The sequence below is a fragment of the Podarcis gaigeae genome (genome assembly GCF_964106915.1).
Source record: "Podarcis gaigeae genome assembly, chromosome: 9".
NCBI classification, from domain to species: Eukaryota; Metazoa; Chordata; class Lepidosauria; order Squamata; family Lacertidae; genus Podarcis; species Podarcis gaigeae.
The window spans coordinates 39,488,817-39,512,853 of record NC_139685.1 but is presented as its reverse complement, the minus strand read 5'-3'; the positions used below and the strand labels follow the sequence as shown (position 1 = coordinate 39,512,853).

General features: G+C 39.1%; 1 protein-coding gene across 1 annotated transcript in view; it reads left to right on the top strand.

Annotated features, from left to right (window-relative positions):
- Positions 1–23,804, top strand: part of GUCY1A1 (guanylate cyclase 1 soluble subunit alpha 1) — a 34,995-nt gene extending 11,191 nt beyond the window's left edge. The window contains exons 2-9 of the mRNA XM_083754748.1: positions 6,747–7,104; positions 10,663–10,724; positions 11,625–11,683; positions 13,339–14,048; positions 14,915–15,400; positions 15,899–16,042; positions 19,729–19,883; positions 21,105–23,804. Of these exons, the coding sequence (XP_083610874.1) occupies positions 6,859–7,104; positions 10,663–10,724; positions 11,625–11,683; positions 13,339–14,048; positions 14,915–15,400; positions 15,899–16,042; positions 19,729–19,883; positions 21,105–21,306 (2,064 nt within the window). The 5' untranslated portion in view covers positions 6,747–6,858 and the 3' untranslated portion in view covers positions 21,307–23,804. The remainder of the gene's footprint in view (positions 1–6,746; positions 7,105–10,662; positions 10,725–11,624; positions 11,684–13,338; positions 14,049–14,914; positions 15,401–15,898; positions 16,043–19,728; positions 19,884–21,104) is intronic.
- Positions 23,805–24,037: the final 233 nt, after the last annotated feature.

The following is a 24,037-nucleotide window of genomic DNA, read 5'->3' as shown; positions in this document are numbered from 1 at the left end:
AATGAAGGGGGCTAAAATACATTGTATAACTTGTTATGGATTACAAATGAATATGAATATTAATGTCACAGAGCAAGCATGGCAGTTAATGAATATTAATTCACTTGTTCCCAGGGACCACTCTAAACTTCAAACTCAGTTATTTTGAGACCAATGCATTCACAAGCATAATCTTAAGGTACTTTATTCCTAATGACACAGAAGCTAAACTACATGGGATGTGGGAGATTTGTGACTGGTTCTCACTTTTAGTTTTTAATTAAAAATAGCCATGGGGTGCTTTGATTTGAGTTGGATCAATGGCCCTGTGGGAGGGGCAGTCCAACAGTTTTGGTGCTGACTCCTTCCTTTGTGCCACAGCTCTGAACTAATTTAGAGCTGCCTGTGGCTGCCTTGAACTGAAAACGAAAATATTGGGAGGTTTAATCAAAGATCTCCTGCAGTCACGTGTCATTTGGACTCATTTTCTTTCAATAAACTCCACATTCTGCTGTAACCAATAAGCCATACTTTGGATAGTAAATTCAGTCTATGAATAACATATTTGCTAATAGGCCAGAAGTATTATGTACATTACATTGCAAGTTTCAGCTGCTAAAATGGGACAAACCTTTAAGTGGTGTGTGCAGGTTCCTATAGAATCGTTCTGTTGCATGCTCCATTCTCTGTTCTCTAGCTGACTGTTGTTCACAAATTAAAAGAAAAATGTGTGAGGCGAAATGTGTGTATTTATAATGTATTTCCATAATTTCATTTCAGCAGTAACTGGATAGGCGGTGGGAAACATTTGACATTCTAAGTCAAATATTAACAGCTCTCATATCTTAGCTCCAGCTTTGCTACTTTAGTGACAGTGTCTTGTCGCTATGGAATCTGCTCCTGTTGTCAGCTTGATGCATCACTTGCTATGTAGGATTTAATTCTCTGCTGCAAACAAAGTTTAAAGAATCTGTGCCCAGTGTGGGGTGTGGGATGGGTGTGTGAATTATCAAAACATGTTATAGTGATACTGTTTTTCCATAACACATTGACTTCTCCAAAGTCGCTGAACGCTCCAAGAAAATTGGGTTCTTTTATTTCAGCAAAAAAAAAAAAAAAATCATAGAAAATAAGTTCTTTAAAAAGAATTCACCATGTTTTGGCTCTAGTTGAAAAGAAAACATCAAGGCTTAGACATGTGTGGTGTATCATTCATCTCCTCTCCCCACCCCAGTGCATCTCAAATTGTGTTCCTGCCTAGGAAATAATCCAAATCCCCAGAAGTAATGCATACCAAAAGCTAGATTTACTAGGCATTTCAAGAATGATAATATGCCACCCCAATCTCTGAGTGGTGCGAGATTTCAGGGGGTTCCAGGAGCTTACCCAGGGTTCAGTTTCCTTGGAATGAGGCAGAGCAGATATACTGTGGTGTCCTTTCAATATATGGTTTATTTCTACATATATACAACCTGAGCCTAAAATGGAGGGGATTACAGCATTAAAACCCCCAGAAGGTCTAGCTTCTCCCATAGCCACAACTTTGGAGGCATGCACAAATCAAGCATTGCCCTCACTCTCTAGCTTCTGCCTGCTTCTAGCCCAGCTTCCTCACACACTATCTATTGTGCTTCTCACTATCAGCCAGGTGAGGGAGGAGGAGACCCACCCATTGGCACAAAGCCATTTCCGTTATTATACTAACTACCATGCTTAAGCCCATTAACGCATCAAGAAGCTGGTCTGGCTACTTCCAACAATTGCATCCTCCCATTAGATTTTAGCCCTGGCTGGATCCAGGATGCCCCAAATTAGAAGGGACTCTGGCATCGTACAGACTAACCCCCAACCTCCCAAACTCACAGCAATAACAATCATCTGGTTTGTTCCACCCAGATTTTGATGTGAAAGACTGAAGTCTGCATAAGCAGGAGAGATGAGCAAAAGCAGTCATCTGATGCAGTTAAATCAGTGGGATGCATCTACCCATTGTTTGGTATATGAAACCTGTGCCAGCCTTTTAGGAGAAGGGTGGCTGGGTGGGTACTGCTGAGGCAGAGGAGCTTTGCTTCAAATAGCCAATGTGACATAGGAAGTGAGAACAATGATATTTTACACTTTATACCATAGATGGGGAGCTCCTGTTGCTCTTGGACTCCAGCTCCCATCAGCCACAGCCAGTAGGGCCAAAGGCTAGGGATGATGGGAGTTGTGGTTCAGCAACATGGGGAGCGGGCACAGGTACCTGTATCTCCCATCTCCAACACCCATTTATAAAGCCCCCCTTGCCTCGTTGGTCCTGCCTCACCAGAGGTATTCCCCTTGCTAACAGGTGCATTTGCAGTTTTAAATGAAAAACTAGATATAAGTAAAGTTTATGTTCCTGTCATGATTCCTTAAGACTTGTCTCCACACGGCAGTCTTCAGACATTTATAATCCTGTTAGCCCAGACTCCAGATTTCTGGAAATTAACTTTCTGCCTAATACATAATTAAATAAGTGCCTCCAGAACATGACTAATCTATATTATAAAAATAATATAAGTATAAAAGATCAGTAAGGTATGGGAGAGGCTTTGTGTTTGAATTTTAGTATTACAGATTAGTTTTGAATTTGATAAACCTTGAAAAATAGTCTTAAGATGTTCTTCCATGCAAAAAATTATTGCATGCATTGTGGTGTCAGAATCAGAATGAATTCTGGAGAGTTCCTTAATTTCATGTTTTACTTGTCATATATGTTCATATTCTGTTCCTGTCTGTTGTTTAGAAAGTTTCTACCACACCATGTGGTAGTAACATTAGCATGGAAGAAAGGATGGACCTATTGGGCAGTCTCACCATCGCACTGAGCCTTCGATGAGGACATTGTTTCTATATTTAGTTGCTTTATATGGAGTAAACATAATGGCCTGATTTATGAACAGACAGTGATATAAACAGATGTTATGCATTCACAAGAGATAACTATGTATGTAGAGCTTTGATACTCTTTTTTTGTTTGTTTTTTATACTCTTGTTTCAGTTTAGCTCCCCTGTCCCTGCAGGCTTGCAAAATATTAACTTGGAAGCAGCCCTTAATTGTTTTTAAGTTATCAACACCATACTTCACTATCCTCCAAATGGTTCAGTAATTTTGCTACCATGTTTTGCCTGTGAATACTTTCTTTCTTTGGGTGTTTTCCGATGCAACCGTATAGCATTTTAAGAACTCTACTGCCTTACTAATAAAAGAACAGCTATTTAAGCAGCTATTAAGTTAACATTTCTTTGTTTTGTGCCTACTGAGAAGTAAGGAAGGCTTGAACCCTCCAATATCCCTGGCATTTAAGGTCTGATGCCTGTTTTATGGGTAGTGTTCATCCCTTGAAATCCATTGACTTGTTATTTAAGTCCATTCTGAGTATAACTTAGTTTATTATAATGCTACATGTATGACCACATTTCTATCTGTGCAGAATACTTGTTTGTGTAGATATTTACAGATATAAGAATGGCAATTATTTTTTCATACCTTCTGAAATCTCCTGCCATTTCTATTTGCTGCCTTTCTTGACTACGTTTTGCTGACACTGACAGAAGCTTGATTTTCATAACTTAAATAAAAAGAACACTGCATAGAACATAGCAATAGATGTAAATATTTCAGTTTTCCCCATGAACTACTGTGTTTTACCTTATACTCAGTTTACCTAGCATGCAATCCATACCCAGCTGAAATTATTTGCCATGGGCTGTAATGACTTCAGCCATGGTTTTCAAAGAAAGCCAAAGAAATCTTTCTTTTACACATCTTTTACACATCTTAATAATAAAGCTAATGGCTTCAGAACTATTTTTGTAATACTTGTTGCCCAGATAGATCAAAATAGTTTAATTCTGTCTCCTTGTTCCAGGAATATTTCCCAGTTACTTGGCAACGAAAAGTAACCCTTTGAGAACTCCTTTGAAATAATAACAACCCCAGTGTACCAACCAACCTCTTTTTGTCAGATAATGAGTAAGTTTGGATCTGTGATACATAGACAATGCAAGTTGGGTTTGGTGAGAAGATTCTTGTTTTCTTCAAGCAGCAAGGTAGCTTGGTACTCAACAAAGATTAGTTTGATTGAGCTGGAGTTAAGGCTAAAGAAAGTAGCTATGTGTCAAATATGGCTTCATTTGCCCTTACTTGTTCTTGCTCTTTCCTTGTGGCAGGCTGAAACCTAGATAAGTTGAGTGAATCTTTTCTGGAGTGTTGAGTTCAGAGGATCATCTTGATAGAGGAAATAGACCAATTTCTTCTACCTTTCTATGGTTCTATCACTGTCCTGTTTACCTGAGTCCATTATTGTTTCTCTCTCTTATAACACTGGGTGCAAAAATGAGGGGGGTGGAGTGGAAACCAGTTCAGTAAAGAATAAATAAATGTGTTTATCTTGGACGTACAATGTGCTTCAGTTTGTTGTGTTTGATCTTTATTTAAATCATGCATAGTCTCTTATTCTCTATCCCACCCTCTCAAATGAATCTTGCACATAATATCAAGCTCATATGGAGTACACACTCCATATTCTCTTCTTGCATGTAAAGTTAAGCCAGCTTGTTTATATAATCTAAGTACTTGTCAGTTTGTGCTTTTTGAGCGTTGTGTGCGATTCTGTTTGCTTATGTATATTCTCAGTATGAATAGATCTTTCACCAACCTGGCTGGCTGTACTTTTGCTTTGTTAATACTGTAATCAGATTGGTTGGGAGACATAATGATGATATAACCAAACAACTACACTGGCTTCTTTTGCAAAAATAAACTATTTGTATATCCAGTGCTGTACTGTATATGTCTGCCTCTATGACAAAGCACACTTTAAAGACGACATAAGACAATCTACACATATCAGTGATAATGTGTTTTGCTGTGCCTTGCACAAAGCAATCTAAAATCTCTTGCGTAGGTTGTGAATGAGTAAAATTGAGTGGATCACACTTGCAGTTTGACTAATACATAGCAAAGTAGTATGGGTCGTATCTATCATTCTCCAGTGGCTAGTGCAAGAGTTCTTGTGCTAATGGATGGGCAAAGTTTCACAACAAAATATTCCACCTAGGAATTGCACTAGCAGAAGCTAGATTTTTGTTGAACCATCTTAGGTCATGCACTTGTGTTTTCTCTTGCACCACAATGTTCTGCCAGCACTATGTGACTTTAACTTACTGTTGCACTGGATACAGTCCTATGTATAATGTCCTTTATAATTTTTCAAACATGTTCGTGCATTGCAGTGGGTTGGACTAGATGACCCTTGTGGTCCCTTGCAATTCTACAATTATATGATTCTACCACATTAACATTTAGATCATGAGAAATGTTATCATGTTCTAGCCAAACCTTGATGCATCCAAATGATTGCAAAGTGATAGCAATGGAAGAATCCAAGCTCGTAGTTGCTAGTACTTAGCATCTGTTTTACACATTATTTTCAGAATATAACCTACTGCCAAAACATGTGAAAGAAAAGTAGGGAGTTAGGTTTTGTACATTACCTTACAGGGTATTGAAGTAGTTATATTCACAAATAGAGGAGGTTATTTTTGTTGTTGATCTGGAGACGTTCCAAATTTTCTGTACATAAGGTACATAGGACTAGACAAATATTGTTCTTCAGCCTGCAGCAACAAATAAGATACCAATCTTTACTCATATTATCTTATTTTAGTTACAGAGGTGGAATCTACACACACATAAAAAAAACTCTGTGAAAGTGCTTTTTAAAAAATGTTTTGAAAAATACATTAAATTTTCATAGCTCACTCTTGCCATCCAATATACATTTGTATATTGCACTTTGCAACACATTTAAAACATTTTATTTGCAGCTGTGTAGCTGAGCCCTTAATGCCATTACTCCCTGTAATTGCACCATAATGGCTGTGCTAGTTGATGCTGCTAGTTAATTCGCCCCCCAGCAGCGATCATTGCAGAGGTTGGTACTGTCCCCATTGGGCATACCAGGCACACTGTCACTCACTCACAAAAGAACACAAAGTCTGGAAGTGTCTTTATGGTCAGTGAAGGTCTGCTAGGATTGTGCCAATTAATTTGGAGAAGCTATAATTTATCCAGCTGACTCCAGGTGAATTTCTTTTGGAATAATATGCACCCACCAGAGGAGAATAAGAGGACCTAATTCTCAGTGGTATACTGGTAGGCCATATTTCTTATATCTAACCTTCCCCTCCTTTTTTTGTACTGAAAAGACAAGTGATACTGAACTGGATCCTTGAAAGATACACGAGTGAATGTAGTTTCCCTTTGGGGCTTATCCACACGTGCCTTTCCTCTGCTCTTTCCAGGCGTGGCTGCACTTTAAAGCTCCATGTCCAAGTGACCCTCCTTTTTTTGCTCCAGAGTTGTTTTCCCCATGAAAACCCATTCTTAAAAATAGAATCAGAGTAAATGGCAATCCCTCTACCTTTTGACATAAATGCCATTTTGAAGTATATGGTGTTGAAGGTGGGTTTGTGGATTTTTAATTCTTTGTGCAATTGTCCTAACCTTTCAAAGTACTGGACTGGGTGTATTCTTGCGGCTAGTTCACACATTACATCTACCATTTGGCTCTGTGTTGTATGAAGTAATTGAACATTAGGTCAACTGTGAAGTCATGCTTGTGTGTTGCAAAGCCAGAGCCTGCTGAATTAAGGAAGCTTATGTTTCTGAAGTTGAACCAAATTCAACAAATGTACAAATGCAGTGCTTCTCTTTTCTGTTTCATCTTCTGTTGTAGGGATATAAAGCTACAGTTGTTCCTGCCATCTTCTGCTGTCGGTTAATAGAACAGACATGTTCAGCCCAAACTAGAGAAATTCACAACTTTGGTGAACAGAGACTTGTGCAGTATGTTCTGTACCAAACTGAAAGACCTGAAGATCACTGGCGAGTGCCCTTTTTCATTATTGACCCAAAGTGGGATTTCAGATGAAAATGAGGATGAATGTGCAGAAGTGCCAAATAGTTCCAAGGCTGCTTTGCCAATTTGCAGAGAAAAGACTACGCAGGGGAACCTTCCACAAAGGAAAACCAGCAGGAGCCGAGTGTATCTGCACACTTTAGCTGAGAGCATCTGCAAACTCATCTCTCCTGAGGTATAAATTATTATGATGCTTTGATGAAAGTAGTCTAAAAGACCATTCTAAGGGAGGTTTTAGAGGAATGCCTTTTAAGCAATAATTTTAAAAGCAATTTTCACTTGATGAATGCTCCTTTTCAAACTCTGTTCTTGACATTGGGTCCTGTTTTCATTTCTAATTATGCCTAATCCTGTAGTTTGAAACCTTTTGCATTTATTTAATCTTATTTCACTACATCTTCTGTGTTTCGGGAAAGGAAAGGAAGGATGATTAAAAGCAACTCAAATATGAAATGTTTACTCACACATTGATTTAGCAGTTACTTAGCAAAATTTAAAGAGGTTAGCAACCTATGTGAAGTAAGGGTGGATAATACTTTGTGCCAGATGAACCATGGCAACATCTAGATGGAGCAGATTTACTCAGATTTATTCCAGGGCACCTTAATTTATTATAGCAGTGAATTTGTTGCAGCATTGATGAGAGATATGCTTTCTGGAGCTTATTGCCATTCTGGCATACTAACATGTGAAAGTTTGGAACCATGTGAGTGGGCCCAATCACATAGGTCTTTCCCAACCAAACATATCCTGTAAGGAAGAGGTAAGATGAAGGATCTTTGCAACTGGCCTGCTGCACTTGGCTTCCTAATGTTTTGATGGCAAAATAGGAAGCCATGGGGAAGCAGCTGTGGTAACAAATGAAAAACCCAGGATTCCAACCCCGTTATCACAGCCAACCACCAAGTTATGTTTTAGACTACATCTCAAAAAACAAAAGATATTGTAGAGCTGGAAAAGGTGCATGGAAAAGAATTACTGGAAACCACCTAGTTTTAATGGAGAACAGTTGGAGCAACCTACATATAAATTGGTACTATATTGAAAAATTGATGTGTAGATAAGTGTGGCTTACACTGAGCACAACAGAGGGGGTGGTGTCTGTCATCTCATCTACTGAGCACTGTAGAAGGAATGATGCTTGCTAAAGCCATAGTGTGGATAGAGAATTGCTGGTTAATAATAATAATAATAATAATATTAGCTGTGGAAACTGGAAAGGGGGAAATGAAAACTTTTGGATTATAACCACAAACTTTCAGTCCAGAAATCCACTACACTATTAAGGGCAAGGGCAATTTTGCTAATTGGATACCAAATCTTTACATGTTCTTTATTACACATCTCGGCCCCTGCTTTTTACGGAATGTCTGTTTTTTTTAGTCTTCTCCCCATTGTCGTTGTAGGAAAGGCATCCATAACTCAAAAACATTTTATAAATCCATGGGAGAGTGTGACAAGAAGCAAATTTAGTGGGCAATGCAGCAATGTCTAAAAGCATTCCTTAGTGAGAAAAGTAGCCTCCTAACATGGAGTCAGACTAATGGCTCATCTGTTTCAATGCAGTCTATCCCAAATATCATCAGTTTTTTGGATTCACTGAAGCATAGATCTTTTTCATTGCACCACTGTATGGGGTTCTTTAAAAAGCAATTGGGCAAGTTGTCTTCCACATGCAAAGTATACTGCGTACCAGGAGTAAGGTATAATATGCATGCTGCTGTCTTTTAATTAAGGGTGCTTAAGCTTAAGCTCATTTACCTGAGTGTAAACTCAATAAGACTTCTTTCTAAATAGACATATATAGGATTGTGCTGTAAAATATATACTAAAAGAGACATCTCATTTTGTTATATTTAATGTTACATAATGTTAATGTATGTACGGAAATGATAGGATTCAGATATAACCATAGAACCTTCATTGTTGCCTCTAGACTTGGTTTGCAGTTCATTGAACTGGTACACTGACTGAGAAAATGTGCCAACATTGCTTTCAAAGGTGCAGATTGTTGCATGGGCATTGACTGCATTATATGTGTGTGTGTGGGGGGGGGGGGATACGCCTATCTATAAAAACTGGGGCGGGGAGATTTCAGGCTTGCTGGATTTACCAGCAAGCTTTGTTTATTTCAGCATCCTAAATTAGAGAGAGGGAGTCATTTAGTTGTTGCTGTCATTAAATAACTGAGGCAGAAACCCTTGTTGATCTACTGCAAAGCACCCAGAGATCTCCCAGTAGATTGTGACCAGCTTTCTTTCCACCCCTGCCTTAGATGGTCTTAGATTTGTTTAAAAGTTACTATCTCTCGTCACTGGATGTACGCAGTTTCCACATGGAAAACTCAAAAAACTGAGAAGGTGACTATCGTGACTTGGATCAACACATGCTGCTTCCATTGACGTCAGTGAAAGGTTGTGTGCAAATATCATGGGGAGTGTATAGTGCGGCCCAAAATAGCATTTGATGAGATTCAAGATACTAGCAAATTCATGTGGGGCTTTGTTTGTTTCTTAATTCGTTGGTTGGTTTGTTTTTTAAGAAGATTGTAAGTCCAGACTCAAATAAGGAGTTGGAAAGCGCTGCACATATTGTTTCTGTTTAGATATAAATATTAATTACATCTTGTTTTAATAAGGTATAACATTCATTCAGTTGTTCTTTTTATTTCAAATGTAGAACACAGCCTTCATTACCAGTGTAGTTTTTTCTTGAGGCAGCATGGACATACTTCCATTCTTCTGCTGTCTACAAAGTTCTGTGTGTCACACAACAAGGTTAATGAACGACAACAAAACATTATGTGCCCAAGCTTGGAGATCCTGTCATTTTCACAATATGCTCATATATACTGACTCTCATATTAGGAGGCTAAATAGATAAATAGTTCAATCCTCTATTGGGGATTTCCTGCACTGAGCAGGGCATTGGACTAGGCGACTTACACAGTCCCCTCCAACTCTATTATTGTATAATTTGGGCATTCTGATCCATATATAAGTCCTGAGATACAGTTGACCAAACTTCATTATGTGTTAACTGAAGGGAATTGCAGCATTATCTTTCTGTCAAAGAAATACTTCAGTCCTGAAAGCTGCCATGTGTTCCATTTTCATATGTGACATCTATCCTTCATTTCAATGAACTGAGTCAATACAGACACAGATCACCTTCCTTCATTGAAATAAATGGACAGGCCCATACAAATGGGAAACTATGCATGCTCATCAGAGCACTCCATGATAAATCACTGAGTTGGAAGGGCTGAGGAGTAATGAAGTGTATCCAGTGGATATGAGCACACTGCATCTTCATTTGTCCACAGTGGCATGTGAATATGGACAGTATTTGGAGAGTAACATCTGTAGCTGGGCATCTTATCAATGGAATGGCCTGTGTAGTAAATTTCCATAACAGTGATACAGGCCCACAGTTGCTTGTTGTGTTAGTATGGGAACTTACAATGTGATCTCCCTGATCCATATCTAATCTAGTGGCAGGTGCTTTGCCACAGAATGCTGGCCATCTGAAAACATCAGTCACATTACATTACACCATAATGTAGACAGGACAAGTTGGGGACTCCGATGATCTACAAATAGGTGTGTTCTAATTTTGTATAGAATTGCTTTCTACCTTTGGTATAAAGTTTGCAGCTCATTCTAATATGAAATTCTAATATATGAAATGTTTAAACTTGACATTTGAATTAATATGACTTTTCTCCTTTCAGTATGAAAGGTTATATCTTGCATTTCAGAGGACACTAGCAAATAATAAAATAAAAGAAATCAGGTAAGTTAAATAAGTTAACTTTTTGCAACCAATAACAAGTGCAAAAACCAAATAGGAAGTTGGATCCCATTTACGGTAATGACTGCACAGATTATATAACAAACCCCTATGTTAGTGAAATCAGGTACCATAAATGTCAAACACAGTCTTAGGTATTAAGGTATCAAACAATAATTCAACATTAAGACACTAGAAACTTTTATCAGTTTGTCATTGTACCAAGACTGAATTTTGAGCAGTATTCCCTTTAGAGTTTTCCTCTCTCTATTGTGAAGACATTTTGTGTTTGCCTGTTCCTACAATGGGATTTGCAAAGTTGTCCTTAGGCATGAGAACTAATAGCTTTAAAAAGTAGCTGACTTTTACTTTTATTTAAAAATATATTCAGCTATATATTTTCCCTAAGAAAGGGGGAGGGGGTTTCATAGCAGTCTTGCCTAGTCTCTGATCCTGCCACTCTTGGAAGCTAAAATTCCTTTCATAATAACTTGAGTTTGTAGAACTTGAACACTGTGGCACTATGATTTTAAGCTAACTCAGCTGTGAATCCTACTGATATTCGAGTGTAGGATTTGCTTCCAGTTACTTGGCGGTGGTGGTGAAGATACAGAAAGATGCTAGTTCTTATGCTAGTGGTTGTGTAGGAACAGAATAGGTTGTATGAGGAAGCGACACAAAAGCATTGGCTTGCTTAATTGTTTTTCTGCAAAATTGGTTAGTTAGCAGATAAGAAAGAGTAACTAAATTTTTGAGTAAATGGGAATCTAAAGTTTTCTCAAATTAACTTTGCAAATTGGGTTGCTTATCTGTTGTTTTTTTTTCTTCAGGTTTTATTACCTGAAAATTAATTTTTACTGTGGATTAGGTAGTTTTTAAAATTCTGTTTTGCATCATTTATAGGAATTCTGAGGAAAGAGAAGACTTTGAAAAGCTAATCACTGACCATGCAAATGCATCAGGTAATGAGATATCTATGGCAAGCAATTCCACTTAATGCAATTAGTTGATGCTTATTACACATTTGAAGTGGAAGAAGTTCAGCACACACCAGTCACATTTGTGACCAGCAATAGTGATGGATCATGTTGATGCAGTTTATATTTTGAGGACACAGTAGGAGATAATAAATTACTTTCAGGGCTAACAGTGCAGTCTTCATTATATGGTGTTGATTCAACCTGGTTTTGGCTACTGTGGAGGTTGACAATACGAGCAGATATTTTCTAGTGCAATTGTTAGTTTAAGAAAATATTTGTGTTGCAGAGGATTTGTATTTTCTAGGCACTCAAACTACTTGGTTGCTGAGAAAATGTTATCCTTTCTGCTTTATTGTGATAAATAAGTGCTTTGTGTCTATTACAAACAAGCACATCTGTTGCAATAGTGAGTATATGTGTCTTTAAAAACAAACTTCATTTTAATTTTTTTTTAATTATATAGCTCAGGAATGGGAAACCTAAGGCTTTCAATGTATTCTTAAATCATCCCTGCCCTGGAACTGATGGGAACCAGAGTCCAACAACATCTGGAGAGTCATAGATTCTCCATCCCTGCTTTAGAAGGAGAGCACTCTCTCAAGCAGCCCATAATACTTAAAGTGATTAAATATAAACAAATCTCCCTTCCTCCCCAAGTCATTTGGTGAACCCTTTTGCTTTGTTATTTTGCTTTTTTGGATGGGTAGCTGCACACTCCTTCCTCTTTAGTATTAGAGTACAGTGGTACCTCGGGTTAAGAACTTAATTCGTTCTGGAGGTCTGTTCTTAACCTGAAACTGTTCTTAACCTGAAGCACCACTTTAGCTAATGGGGCCTCCCACTGCCGTCATACCGCCACTGCACGATTTCTGTTCTCATCCTGAAGCAAAGTTCTTAAGCCGAGGTACTATTTCTGGGTTAGCGGAGTCTGTAACCTGAAGTGTATGTAACCTGAAGCATCTGTAACCCAAGGTTACACACCTCCTCTGCAATGTCATCTCTCTGTCATGAGGTGATACATGAACATTTGGGCATTTCTCCTCTAGAACTTGCACGCATACCACATGTGTTGCTTTCCAGTGGACAAGTGCCACCTCAGACTCCAAAATCCATGTTTGCTACCAAATGCTTAGTTCAGCTCGTAGATTTTAGTAAACTCTAATCCACTTCTTTTTTGTCCATTTGGAAGGACTCTTATTCATTGTCCTCTATTAGAAATGGTTACCAATTTTTTGCTCAAAACAAATAGACGTGCAAAGTTGTTGTTATAACTTGTCCAAATGATTTCTAAACAGCTTACAACTATAAAATAAATCCATAATTAAAATACCTAACATAAAAATTCCTTAATTAACATATACAATAAAACAATTACAGATGTAACGATTAAAAGTTTAAGATATTTAAAATAAAATAAAATTGCAAAGCAAAGTCAACAAGTACTTTGCTCCTACCATATGAGGTTTTGTGAGAGGAGATGCTTCCAGAGACTGATCTGAAATGGCTTTGTTAGTTTGAAGATGTTTAATAGTGGAAAACAGGTTTGGGGTGAAAGAAAATGAAATGCAGAAGGATTTAAAAAAATCAAAGGCATACTGTTTAGAAGAATGCTGGTATAAAATGTTTTAACTTTGCAGGAGTTCCAGTAATCATTATGAAGGAATCGCTTGGTGAAGAGCTTTTCAAAATATGCTATGAAGAAGATGAACATATCCTTGGAGTTGTCGGGGGATCCCTCAAAGACTTCTTGAACAGTTTCAGTACTCTTCTGAAGCAGAGTGCTCATTGCCACGATGCAGAAAAAAAGGGTAGACTTGAAGAGGTCTCAATACTGTGCTTGGAAAAGGACCCAGATTTCTTAAACGTGTACTATTTCTTTCCCAAGAAAACAACCAGCCTCATCCTGTCTGGCATTATCAAAGCAGCAGCTCACATTTTGTATGAAACAGAGGTTGAAGTGACAGTGATGCCCCCTTGTTTCTGCAAAGATAGCGCTGAGTTTATTAACCAGCCATATTTGTTGTACTCTGTGCAAGTCAAAAGTGCAAAGCCATCTTTATCTCCCTGTAAACCTCAGTCTTCTCTTGTGATTCCTGCTTCTATGTTCTGCAAGACTTTCCCATTTCATTGCATGTTTGACAAGGATATGGCTATTCTGCAAGTTGGCAATGGTATAAGGAGACTGTTGAGCAGGAGAGAATTTCAAGCAAAGCCAAACTTTGACGAGTGGTTCGAAATCCTGGCCCCTAAAATAAACTCCACGTTTAGTGGGATCATGACAATGCTAAACATGCAGTTTACTATAAGAGTGAGACGAGGGGACAGCACTCTTAAAAGGTCAACAGGGGTAAGAACAGGTTTATCATATTTATATTTCTTATTTCTTCATCCCATCTCTAATTCAAGTGTACAAATGCAATAGTAGTTTTGGATGTATTGCACAAGGCAATGAGTGAATAACTATGAATGATTCCTCCTCCCATTGGGGGGGGGGGGCTTTGACATCGGGAATTTTGAATTTGAAGTTTCTCCTCATGTAAGTTTTTTTTGATAGCAAAAGCGCAAAAGTGAAAGCATAAAAAATTCTTGCGTTTATTTGTTAATGCTTCCATTCACAATGGAATGCTTGTTTGAAGTAAGCTATTCTCCAGTTGTTACATTTATTTTGGGGTCATTCCACTTTGGACTGCAGGTGAAGGGAATGCATGTTTTAACATTACCTCATGAGGAAAAGACCCTACTCATGGAAAACAAGGATGTCAGGGAGAAAGCTAGGTTAAAACTCCACCTTAAGATATATTTCAATAAGGAGGTTTCTTAAAAGCAAATAATCACAGGAGAGCATTTAAACGTATTGGCCCTTGCCAGCAAATCTGTAGGACAGCCTGTAAGCTGCATCCAGACCCTACTCTGAGTTTTCTAGCTCTTATTGACCCCTATTTGTGCATGTGAAGTGCCTCTCCTTACCAAATTACCCAGTGGGAACAATAGTTGTTAAGTCTCACTTAGTAGAGGGACAGCCCCTATTTATCTAAAGCTCTTCAGAGGTGTGAGATTTGTGATTTTATAATAATCATTGAGCTTCTAACTCAAAGCAGGTTGTCTGGAGAGAGTTTGGTACTATGGCTTAATAACTTGGCTATCACTGCATTAGTAAACTTCCATAATGCTCCAGAAGTCTCACATCACCTCATCTTTCTCTCATTGTTTCAGGTTATGGACCTTAAAGGACAGATGATCTACATCTTTGAGTCCAGTACCATCTTGTTCTTGGGATCCCCCTGTGTGGATAGACTAGAAGACTTTACAGGACGTGGCCTCTATCTTTCAGATATTCCAATTCATAATGCACTTAGGGATGTTGTTTTAATAGGAGAACAAGCCCGAGCTCAAGATGGACTGAAGAAAAGGCTAGGGAAACTGAAGGCTACTCTTGAGCAGGCACACCAAGCCCTTGAAGAGGAGAAAAAGAAGACAGTAGATCTTCTGTGCTCTATTTTCCCCGGAGAGGTTGCACAGCAGCTGTGGCAAGGACAAGTTGTACCGGCCAAGAAATTTAATAATGTGACAATGCTTTTTTCTGACATCGTAGGGTTCACTGCTATCTGTTCCCAGTGTTCACCTATGCAGGTTATCACAATGCTCAACGAACTCTACACTCTCTTTGATTACCAGTGTGGAGATCTGGATGTCTATAAGGTAGAGAATTTATTGCACCAATTTGTCCTCCTAGAGAGGGGAATCAAGCTTGTAAGGTTATTTGAGTGATATAATGCAACTTAGAGAGGATGCTGTTAATCTGGAATAAGTCATTTAACAAATTATATACCTCAGAATGCAATCCTTGGTGCATTTAGTGTGGAGTAAATCTTCTAGCTTCATTGGCACTATTTTTGAGTTAATGCCTCCAGGACTGATGATAGAACCTCATGGATGGTGGATGAAAGATAAATATTTTGACATTTTTGTCATAATGAAACACCACAGTAAACCAGATTTTACAGCGCAAAATAATCTGCTCCAGCAGCTGGCAAGTTGCATCATGCAATTAGCACATCAGAACTCAAGTTCATGTGAATCTCAAGTGGGTGGGTGCGTTTTGGAGGGGACAGAGTTATGGACAACCCTTCCAAGTGTGTTCTGTGTTTTCTTCATGTGATTTTACTTGTGTTCTAAGTTATTTATTTTAATGTTCAGGTAGAAACCATTGGAGATGCATACTGTGTGGCTGGAGGCTTACACAAGGAAAGTGAGACCCATGCTATTCAGATTGCATTGATGGCTTTGAAAATGATGGAGCTGTCCAATGAAGTGATGTCTCCACATGGAGAGCTCATCAAGGTTAGCATGTTATCTCAAATTCACTAAACTACTGATATTTTAAATACTAGCTGGTAGAAAAAAATGTTCCTTATTTTCATTTTTTAGTGAAGTATTACCTAAAATGCTTTTCTTTCACAATGATTAAATTTACCTCATGACTAGTGGTGTAAATTCATTTGTGCTTTTCTGTGCAGAATTGGGACCAAACCAGGTGTGATGTGAAAGATCCATGATCAAACCACCTATATTTTAGAATTTGTTTCATAGTATTTGTATGATGGGAGGTGCTCTTTTGAGGGCTGGAGAAGGTGGTTTTAACCCTTCCCTCATGCTGCTTTCCCACAAAAGTTTCTATTTGCCCCACAAATACTTGATTTGTGGTGTGACACCTTTGATACTGGCTTAGCTGATGTGTTGCCAATGGATGTTCAGTCGCTCAGAGTACAAAGCAGTTTGAAATCCAGATTTTGTGGAGAAAGAGAAAGTTCTGTTTGGCTAGAAGGAAACCATCACACAGGGTCAGACTGAGGACCAGGAAGAGTCCTAGGATGTGGGGAAGTTATGACATAAAGGTAAAGGGACCCCTGACCATTAGGTCCAGTCGTGACCGACTCTGGGATTGCGGCACTCATCTCGCTTTATTGGCCGAGGGAGCCGGCGTACAGCTTCTGGGTCATGTGGCCAGCATGACTAAGCTGCTTCTGGCAAACCAGAGCAGCACACGGAAACGCTGTTTACCTTCCCGCCAGAGTGGTACCTATTTATCTACTTGCACTTTGATGTGCTTTCGAACTGCTAGGTGGGCAGGAGCAGGGACCGAGCAACTGGAGCTCACCTCGTCACGGGGATTTGAACCGCTGACTTTCTGTTCGGCAAGCCCTAGGCTCAGTGGTTTAACCCACAGCACCACCCGTGTCCCAGTAATGACATAGATTGCCCCAAACCAAGGGGGCTGAAGAAAATGAAAAAAAGCAGAGTAAGAAATGAACCAAGACAGGAAGTTGAAGGAATGATAGGTGGCTTGGGAAAAGGGTAGGGGAGATGGAACTGAGAGAAAAAGAGGATAAGCAGCCTGAAGGAAATTATGGCTGGAGGACCACAGTGCTTAAAGTCACTGTTTAAAGTCAAATGCTTAAAACTATTGGCTTATTCTGTCCAAAAGGACTGGTAAGGTCAGGGGGAAAGGTTGCTAAAGAAAGTCAGTCCAAGGTGTGGAGTTCATAGGAGTTATTCCAGCTGCTGTTTCTATGGCAGCATTATCACCTGGCAACTTTTAGAGAGTAATGAGAGCCCTAAAGGGGCCAAGGACTGAGTTTTAAATATCGATCTGAACTGCACACCACTTTCTTTGGCTGCAAGATTCTACAGAAAAGATAAATATGCCTTGGCAGGGGGGGGAATTATGTTTGGAAGATTTATTTTCAGCCCAGGCAGCATGTGAACATGAATCACCAAGTGGACATTAATAAAAATCAGGAGAGCACTGCTGGTGTGCTAAGCTCATCTTGCAGTCACTGTTCTTGCCTTCCAGTACAGTTACCAATGGCCTTTCTCACAAAGACACTTTGTCTAGCCAGAATCTCAGGGCTATCTTTCTTCCCAGACTGCTAGAATCAATCTTCTTTTCCACTTGAGTTTCCACTGGTGTCTCATCAGCCCTCACAGACCTGATCCTAGGCTGACATCCCCTCTACTTTTCTGTCTCTTCCTCTGTTTTATCTCCTTTTCCCAGCAGGGCAGTTTCCCACCCTGAGGCTGCATTCACAGTTTATTCCATGTCCTTGATGCTTTCCTAACGGTGAGATTTCAGACAACATAAGAGCCACTTCCAGAACTATAGTGGAATATAGTGAACTATAGTCGAATACAGCACATGTTTAGCATTCATGTCCATTTTATTTACAAATGGGTTTCTTCTAGAAGCAAATTACATGGAAGTGAGCACTAAACTTGTACTATATTCCACTATAGATCCACAATGCAACCTAGCAGTACATGTCATAGATAGTGCTATTGGGAAATGTAGCCCTTAGACTCCACAGTCCTATTCCATAATGTTAGATTTTCCAAGAAAGGGACTAGTGTGTTATCTATCCCTAGCAGCTGGCATATGGGCTTAGCTCTTGGACCTTATCAGTAGAGGTTGTTTACACTTAATGTTTTCGACACACTTAATGATAGTTAACTCTTACAATATTTGACACTTGCTGTGTAATTGTATTCTATCTCAAAAGCTATCTCAAAAGCAAACTACTAATATCCTAAATTGAGTTTTCATTACTGTTAATCAGCATTCCTCTGGAAAGTCCCCTTGGTGCCCATAAAACCACGTTAATGTCACTATGGATAGCTCAGTTGGGAGAGTATGAGACTCTTAATCTTAGGGTCGTGGGTTCGAGTGACACTTTGGGCAAAAGATTCCTGCATTGCAGGCGGTTCTCATGGTTCCAGCTCTACAACTCTACAATTTTATTATTTATCCCTTGCTTTCTTGTGGCCTATAAGTATGAAGCATCTGCTAGTTTTAGGCATAGCATGAAGAAAAGCAGTCCGTGCCTCATGAGATATTGTACCTTGCAACTCAGCAAATCCTAAATTGGTTGTGGTTTCACTATAATATGGGAGGCACTTTGCTTTGCCAGTTCTCTAAAATTCCAAAGGCACCGACCCCTCCAGTTCCTGGGTAACACCTGCCTTCTGTTTTCTGGGCTTGATCACTTCACTAGCAGGTGGATGGATCCTAGTTGAGAGAAACATTTACATATTTATCTGTTGATTCCAGGCTGCTAGGAACTGGAAAACACATATGCATCGCAGAGTATTTTGTTTGATTATATTAGTAAAAGTTTGAACTGTGATTTGAATATGCTTCCATCAGTCAATGCAGGCGTTTTCTTGATCCTTTGGGCATGTGTAAAGAACTTTCAAGTGATTGCCAACACCAGCCTGTAAATTAGGAGACTATTCCTTGAACAGTAATGGTATTCTGATTGCAGCTTTGTACATAATTTCTGCCATGCAATATGCCCTTGTTTATGAACAAACTGCAAAGAGAAGACAGTGTGCATGTAACTTTTGAGAGGTGTTTGTTTTTGAGGATACAATATAAATAACTATTTTTTCTAGCTGTAAACAAGCAGCATGCTGCAAAGTATTTTGTTGGACATGGAAGAATAGATTGGCTGCATAGTATTTATCATTTAAATGTAATTGTAGGATACAGAACAGGATTGTAAGACATGGTAAGTGCTTGATTTGAGGGGAAGCCAAGATGATAGAACTGTTGAAATAGTCTTCAAATTTGAGAAACACGATCTCCCACAAGTTCCTAAGCTAGAGGTTAAAGGACTCATTTCTCAGAAAATAGTCCACAGAACACCAGCTCCATTTGTCCCAACAAGGTTTGCTGGAAAAGAACAAAACCAAAACTAATGTTCTGCATCAACCATTCCTGTTGGACTGCACTCAGACATTTCTGCACAAACATGCTTTGTTTAGGCTAATGGTTATGCAGAGCAAGCATCAAAAGAAGTTTTCTGTTGTTACCATCTGATTACTGCTCTTCAAATTGCACTGCTCATATTCCGGTCATAATCCACCATGATTGCAAGCAAGCTAATAAAACTTACTGCATCTTTGATAGTTTGATTTTTGTCACGTGTAACAATCAAACAATATTATATATCTTCTTTTGTTTTCAAAAGATGCGCATAGGTCTGCATTCCGGCTCAGTCTTTGCTGGTGTCGTCGGTGTTAAAATGCCGCGGTATTGCCTATTTGGAAACAACGTAACACTTGCCAACAAGTTTGAGTCTTGCAGCGTTCCTAGGAAAATAAATGTCAGCCCAACAACCTATAGGTACAGCAGTTTACTATGCAAAGTTCTTATACTATGCAAGTGGTGGCTTGTTAATCACTTTCACATTTATCTGCAGCTTTCCCCCCTTTGCAAAGTACCGCATTGCATTCTATGACATGGTTCTATTGAATTAGCAGAACTGTGGGGTGGGGGGAGAGGTTGGAAGAGACTGTTTTGCTCTTGTTGTGGGGTGTTTTGCTCTTGTTTTGCTCTTGTTGTGGTGTGGGGGGAGAGGTTGGAAGAGACTCTTTTGCTCTTCTTGTTGCTGATTTTGTGCTTGTTGGCTTTGTGCAATGTTCAGCAAGAGAACCACTGTCAGGAATGGATAAACCTGAATGTTATGGAAGGTTGAATAAAATGATCAAACAGTGATGTATTTCAATTTGGTATTGTATGCTTTTTGCCTTTTCCTTTTAAATTGTAAGTCACTTTGAGACAATTTTTTTTTCTGTAACCAAAAAGCAAAACAATAACAAATAACAGAGTCTTATTACCTATTATTTACTGCATTTCTTAACAATTGTATGATTTGCAGTATAATAAAAACTTACATAAAACAATTCCAGATACAAGAATAGTTAAACAATTGCACATACGTAAACCTAGCACATTTGAAAAGCTAAGCAGGGTCAGTTATAATTTCAAATTGGATGGGGGACCATGTGCTTGGGATTCCTGCATCGCAGGGGGCTTGGACTAGATGACCCTCTTTTGGTCCCTTCCAATTCTATTATTCTATGAAAAACATTGTTTTAAAAAAGCGTATACAACAATTAAAAACAAGCCAGTAAAAACTTGTTGGGATGGGAAGCCTATGTGACCTAGCAATTTGTGTTGACGGCAGATACAGCACACCATCGTGCATAGAAAATTAGGGATCACAGCACAATCTGATCCATAATGAAGTGAAGTAAGACGTTATGTCAATGCATTTGATACCACCAATGCAGTAGTTGAATACATGCATAAAGCTTTGCTGTGCAGAATTCACTTGTCCTCGGGCTTTCATTCTCTTCAATATCAGAGACAGATATATGCATATATTAGAAACGTGAGAAGAAATTCTCCAGATCTTTGCATTGCAGTGGTTAGTTCAGAGTGAAACTGTCACCCTCCCATGCAAAAAAGCAACAAATATGAATTTGTTTTGATAATATTGATCACCATTATTTAAAGGTTACATGTATATTATATTTAACCGCATTTCAATTTTTCTTGCAGGTTACTAAAAGATTATCCAGGATTTGTATTTACTCCTCGTTCAAGGCAGGAACTTCCTCCCAACTTCCCAAGTGATATTCCCGGGATCTGTTACTTTCTTGATGCTTACCTTCAAGGAACAAATTCAAAGCCCTGGTTTCAAAAGAAAGACGCTGAAGATGGAAAAGCAAATTTCTTGGGGACACCAACAGGAGTAGACTAAGCTGTGCTTTCTTGCATTTCCAGGATGAGTTCTGTATGAACTGAACATTCAAAAAAAGGAAACATGACAGCACTTTAGCTTGTTAACACCTGAAAGCCAGTATTAAAATTACCAAAAAAGGGATATTCCATACTACTTTTAATTTTTATTTTATGTAAAAATATATTAAGTCAGTGGCAGTTTGGAAGGGTGAGAAGCAGGAGCGGCCCATATTAGTGACACCTCGTGTAACAATGAAAGGGGGAAAGCCCAGGCACCTAATATTTCTTTTCCTCTTGCAAACAGCTGCTTTACCAAGGTGAGTCTGATAAGGGCTCCCTGCTTCCCTAGAGTATGCGCTTGACACTTCTCTCGACTTCCCAGTCTTTAGGAATCACTTCTGGAGGGACAGCATTCAAAACAAGCAGAACTGAGCTGCTTGCTATATGAACAGCATAACATGTAGCACTGCTCTTTCTTGAAATATACAGTGGACCCTTGAGTTGTGAACGTGATCTTGTGGGAGGCACGTTCGCAACCCACAGCGCTGCATCTGCACATGTGCAAAGCACGATTTAGCGCTTTTGCGCATGCGCGAGTGCCGAAACCCGGAAGTAACCTGTTCTGGTACTTCTGGGTTTGGTGCGCAACCCGAAATTGCGTAACCTGAAGCGTCTGTAACCTGAGGTACCACTGTATTCGGGTTACATAGAGTTGCTTAACCAAGTTGTACCAACTAGTGGTGGGTGGGGAGGTGTTGCTCACCAGGCTTCTCAACACCCAAGTGCCACTGCTGGCACCAAGAAGGATGGGGGAATGGCAAAGGAGGCAGGGGGTGTGGTGCATGCCTGGAAGAACCAATTCAATGCTTCCATCTCCATGTCTGCACCACACCAAGCTCTCTACCACCTCATCTCTTTCTTGGTAACTAGCAGTGATGCTTGGCATTGGGAAGCCAGGTGAGCAATGCCACATTGCCCACTGCTAGTTTTAAACATGCACATGTAATACATGGCAAAGAGAATGTCTACCTAGGTGCAAGTGGAATTGGTGTCTAGCCTCTCATCCTCATTCTGCCTAGGGGGCCTCACAGATGCTACAGTACCACCAAAGGAGTAGCCTGGAATGACACTATAGGCCACCATTCATTTGATGGGGAGAAGGCTGTTTGGTTCATAAGCGGGGGAAGCGAAAACATGTCCAATCTTAGTTACTGCACACTGCAAGCCATGCAGTGTACCTTTTCTTAGTTTCCATTTACAGCCCATTATTACTATAGTAGTATTTTTAAATGTATAGCAAAAACAAAGATGACATTCAAGTAGCCCCATTACAGTATTTTAAATGAATCTGAACTATTCCTAATCTTAATTCTTCCAGCACCATACCTCAATGTGCTTTTTGTTATGCGGTGGATATTCACACGGTAGCTCAGAATGCATTTGTAGTGCACGGCCTTCACGTTGCATGCATACAGAATGCGCTACAGATCTGGACCTAGGCCCCATGTGTACACTGTGATACTTTATGCATTCGCACTGACACCAAAAATGCTTGGCTGGATTTTTTTTTCTGCCTTTGCATCCTTCAGTCCTGTCAATTAACAAAGAGAGTAAAATTCTTGGTAAAATACTGACCAATTCTGAAACTAAGCTAGGAGGAATTTTTCCTTTTAGGAACCATTTTTCTGCCACACTCTGGGTCCAAGCAAGTCTATGTAGTAAGATCTCCTTCCTCTGTCCTTCTCTCCCTCCATCTCAGACTTGTAACTGTTCCTCTTCATTTGTACACCTCCCTGAAATTATTCTTGACATACCTGTCTGGAAATGGAATTTCCTCTTTCTCAAACTTACTGCTCTGACTTCTGTACGTCCTACAGTTTCCTATTTCTTATCTCATGTGATATAAGAAGTATGTGTCATCATGAATATGTGTCATCAAAAAAATTAGGAAAGGGAGGAAGCATAACATGATGGAACAACCTCAATTTTTGATTAAGAGTTTCATGCTCTTTTACCAGCTGAGAAATGTATAATCTGGCCAAAGTGTCCTAAAATATGGGACATCCTTTTTCACTGCATTGCTGCATCATTTTAAGTAAAACTCTGTTCAGTATTAACCATTTCCTGAAAGGCACAGGTTAATCAGATATTAAAAGGCCAAGCATTTCACTTAGACTGCAATCCTATGCACACATACCTGCAAGTCCCTTTGAAGTTAATGGGACTTAATTTTGAGTAGGCCTACATTTGATTGCTCTTGCGTATATGGTTATCAGCTGTTTTCAGTGCTAGTATACAGATATGTCACTTACTGCTTTCTGAACTTCTTTCACTGTCAATAAATTATACCAATGTGTGTGTATATGTGTGTGTGATTATAATCAAATGCTAAAACCTCTGTAATCAAACTTATAAATCTGATTTCAAGGGGAACAAATCTCCCTTGTTATGTATTATAGCAATAAATGTTTTCTTTTCGTTGCTATTTAAGTTTATATTAAAGTGTAAAGTAAACTATTCTACAGTATCGACCATTTCTAAACAGATTGCATTGCATTCATCACAGAAGTGTGAGGTGTCTGTGTGTGTGTGCATGTGTGTGTATATGTATATGTGTGTGTATGTATGTGTATATGGGTGGTATACTCATGTTTTGATATATGATGATTTCAATAAAAGGAAAAACACTTGAATAATGTACAGAACATTTTTTCCTATATGCATAAAAATGTAAGGTTGTCATCACGCTG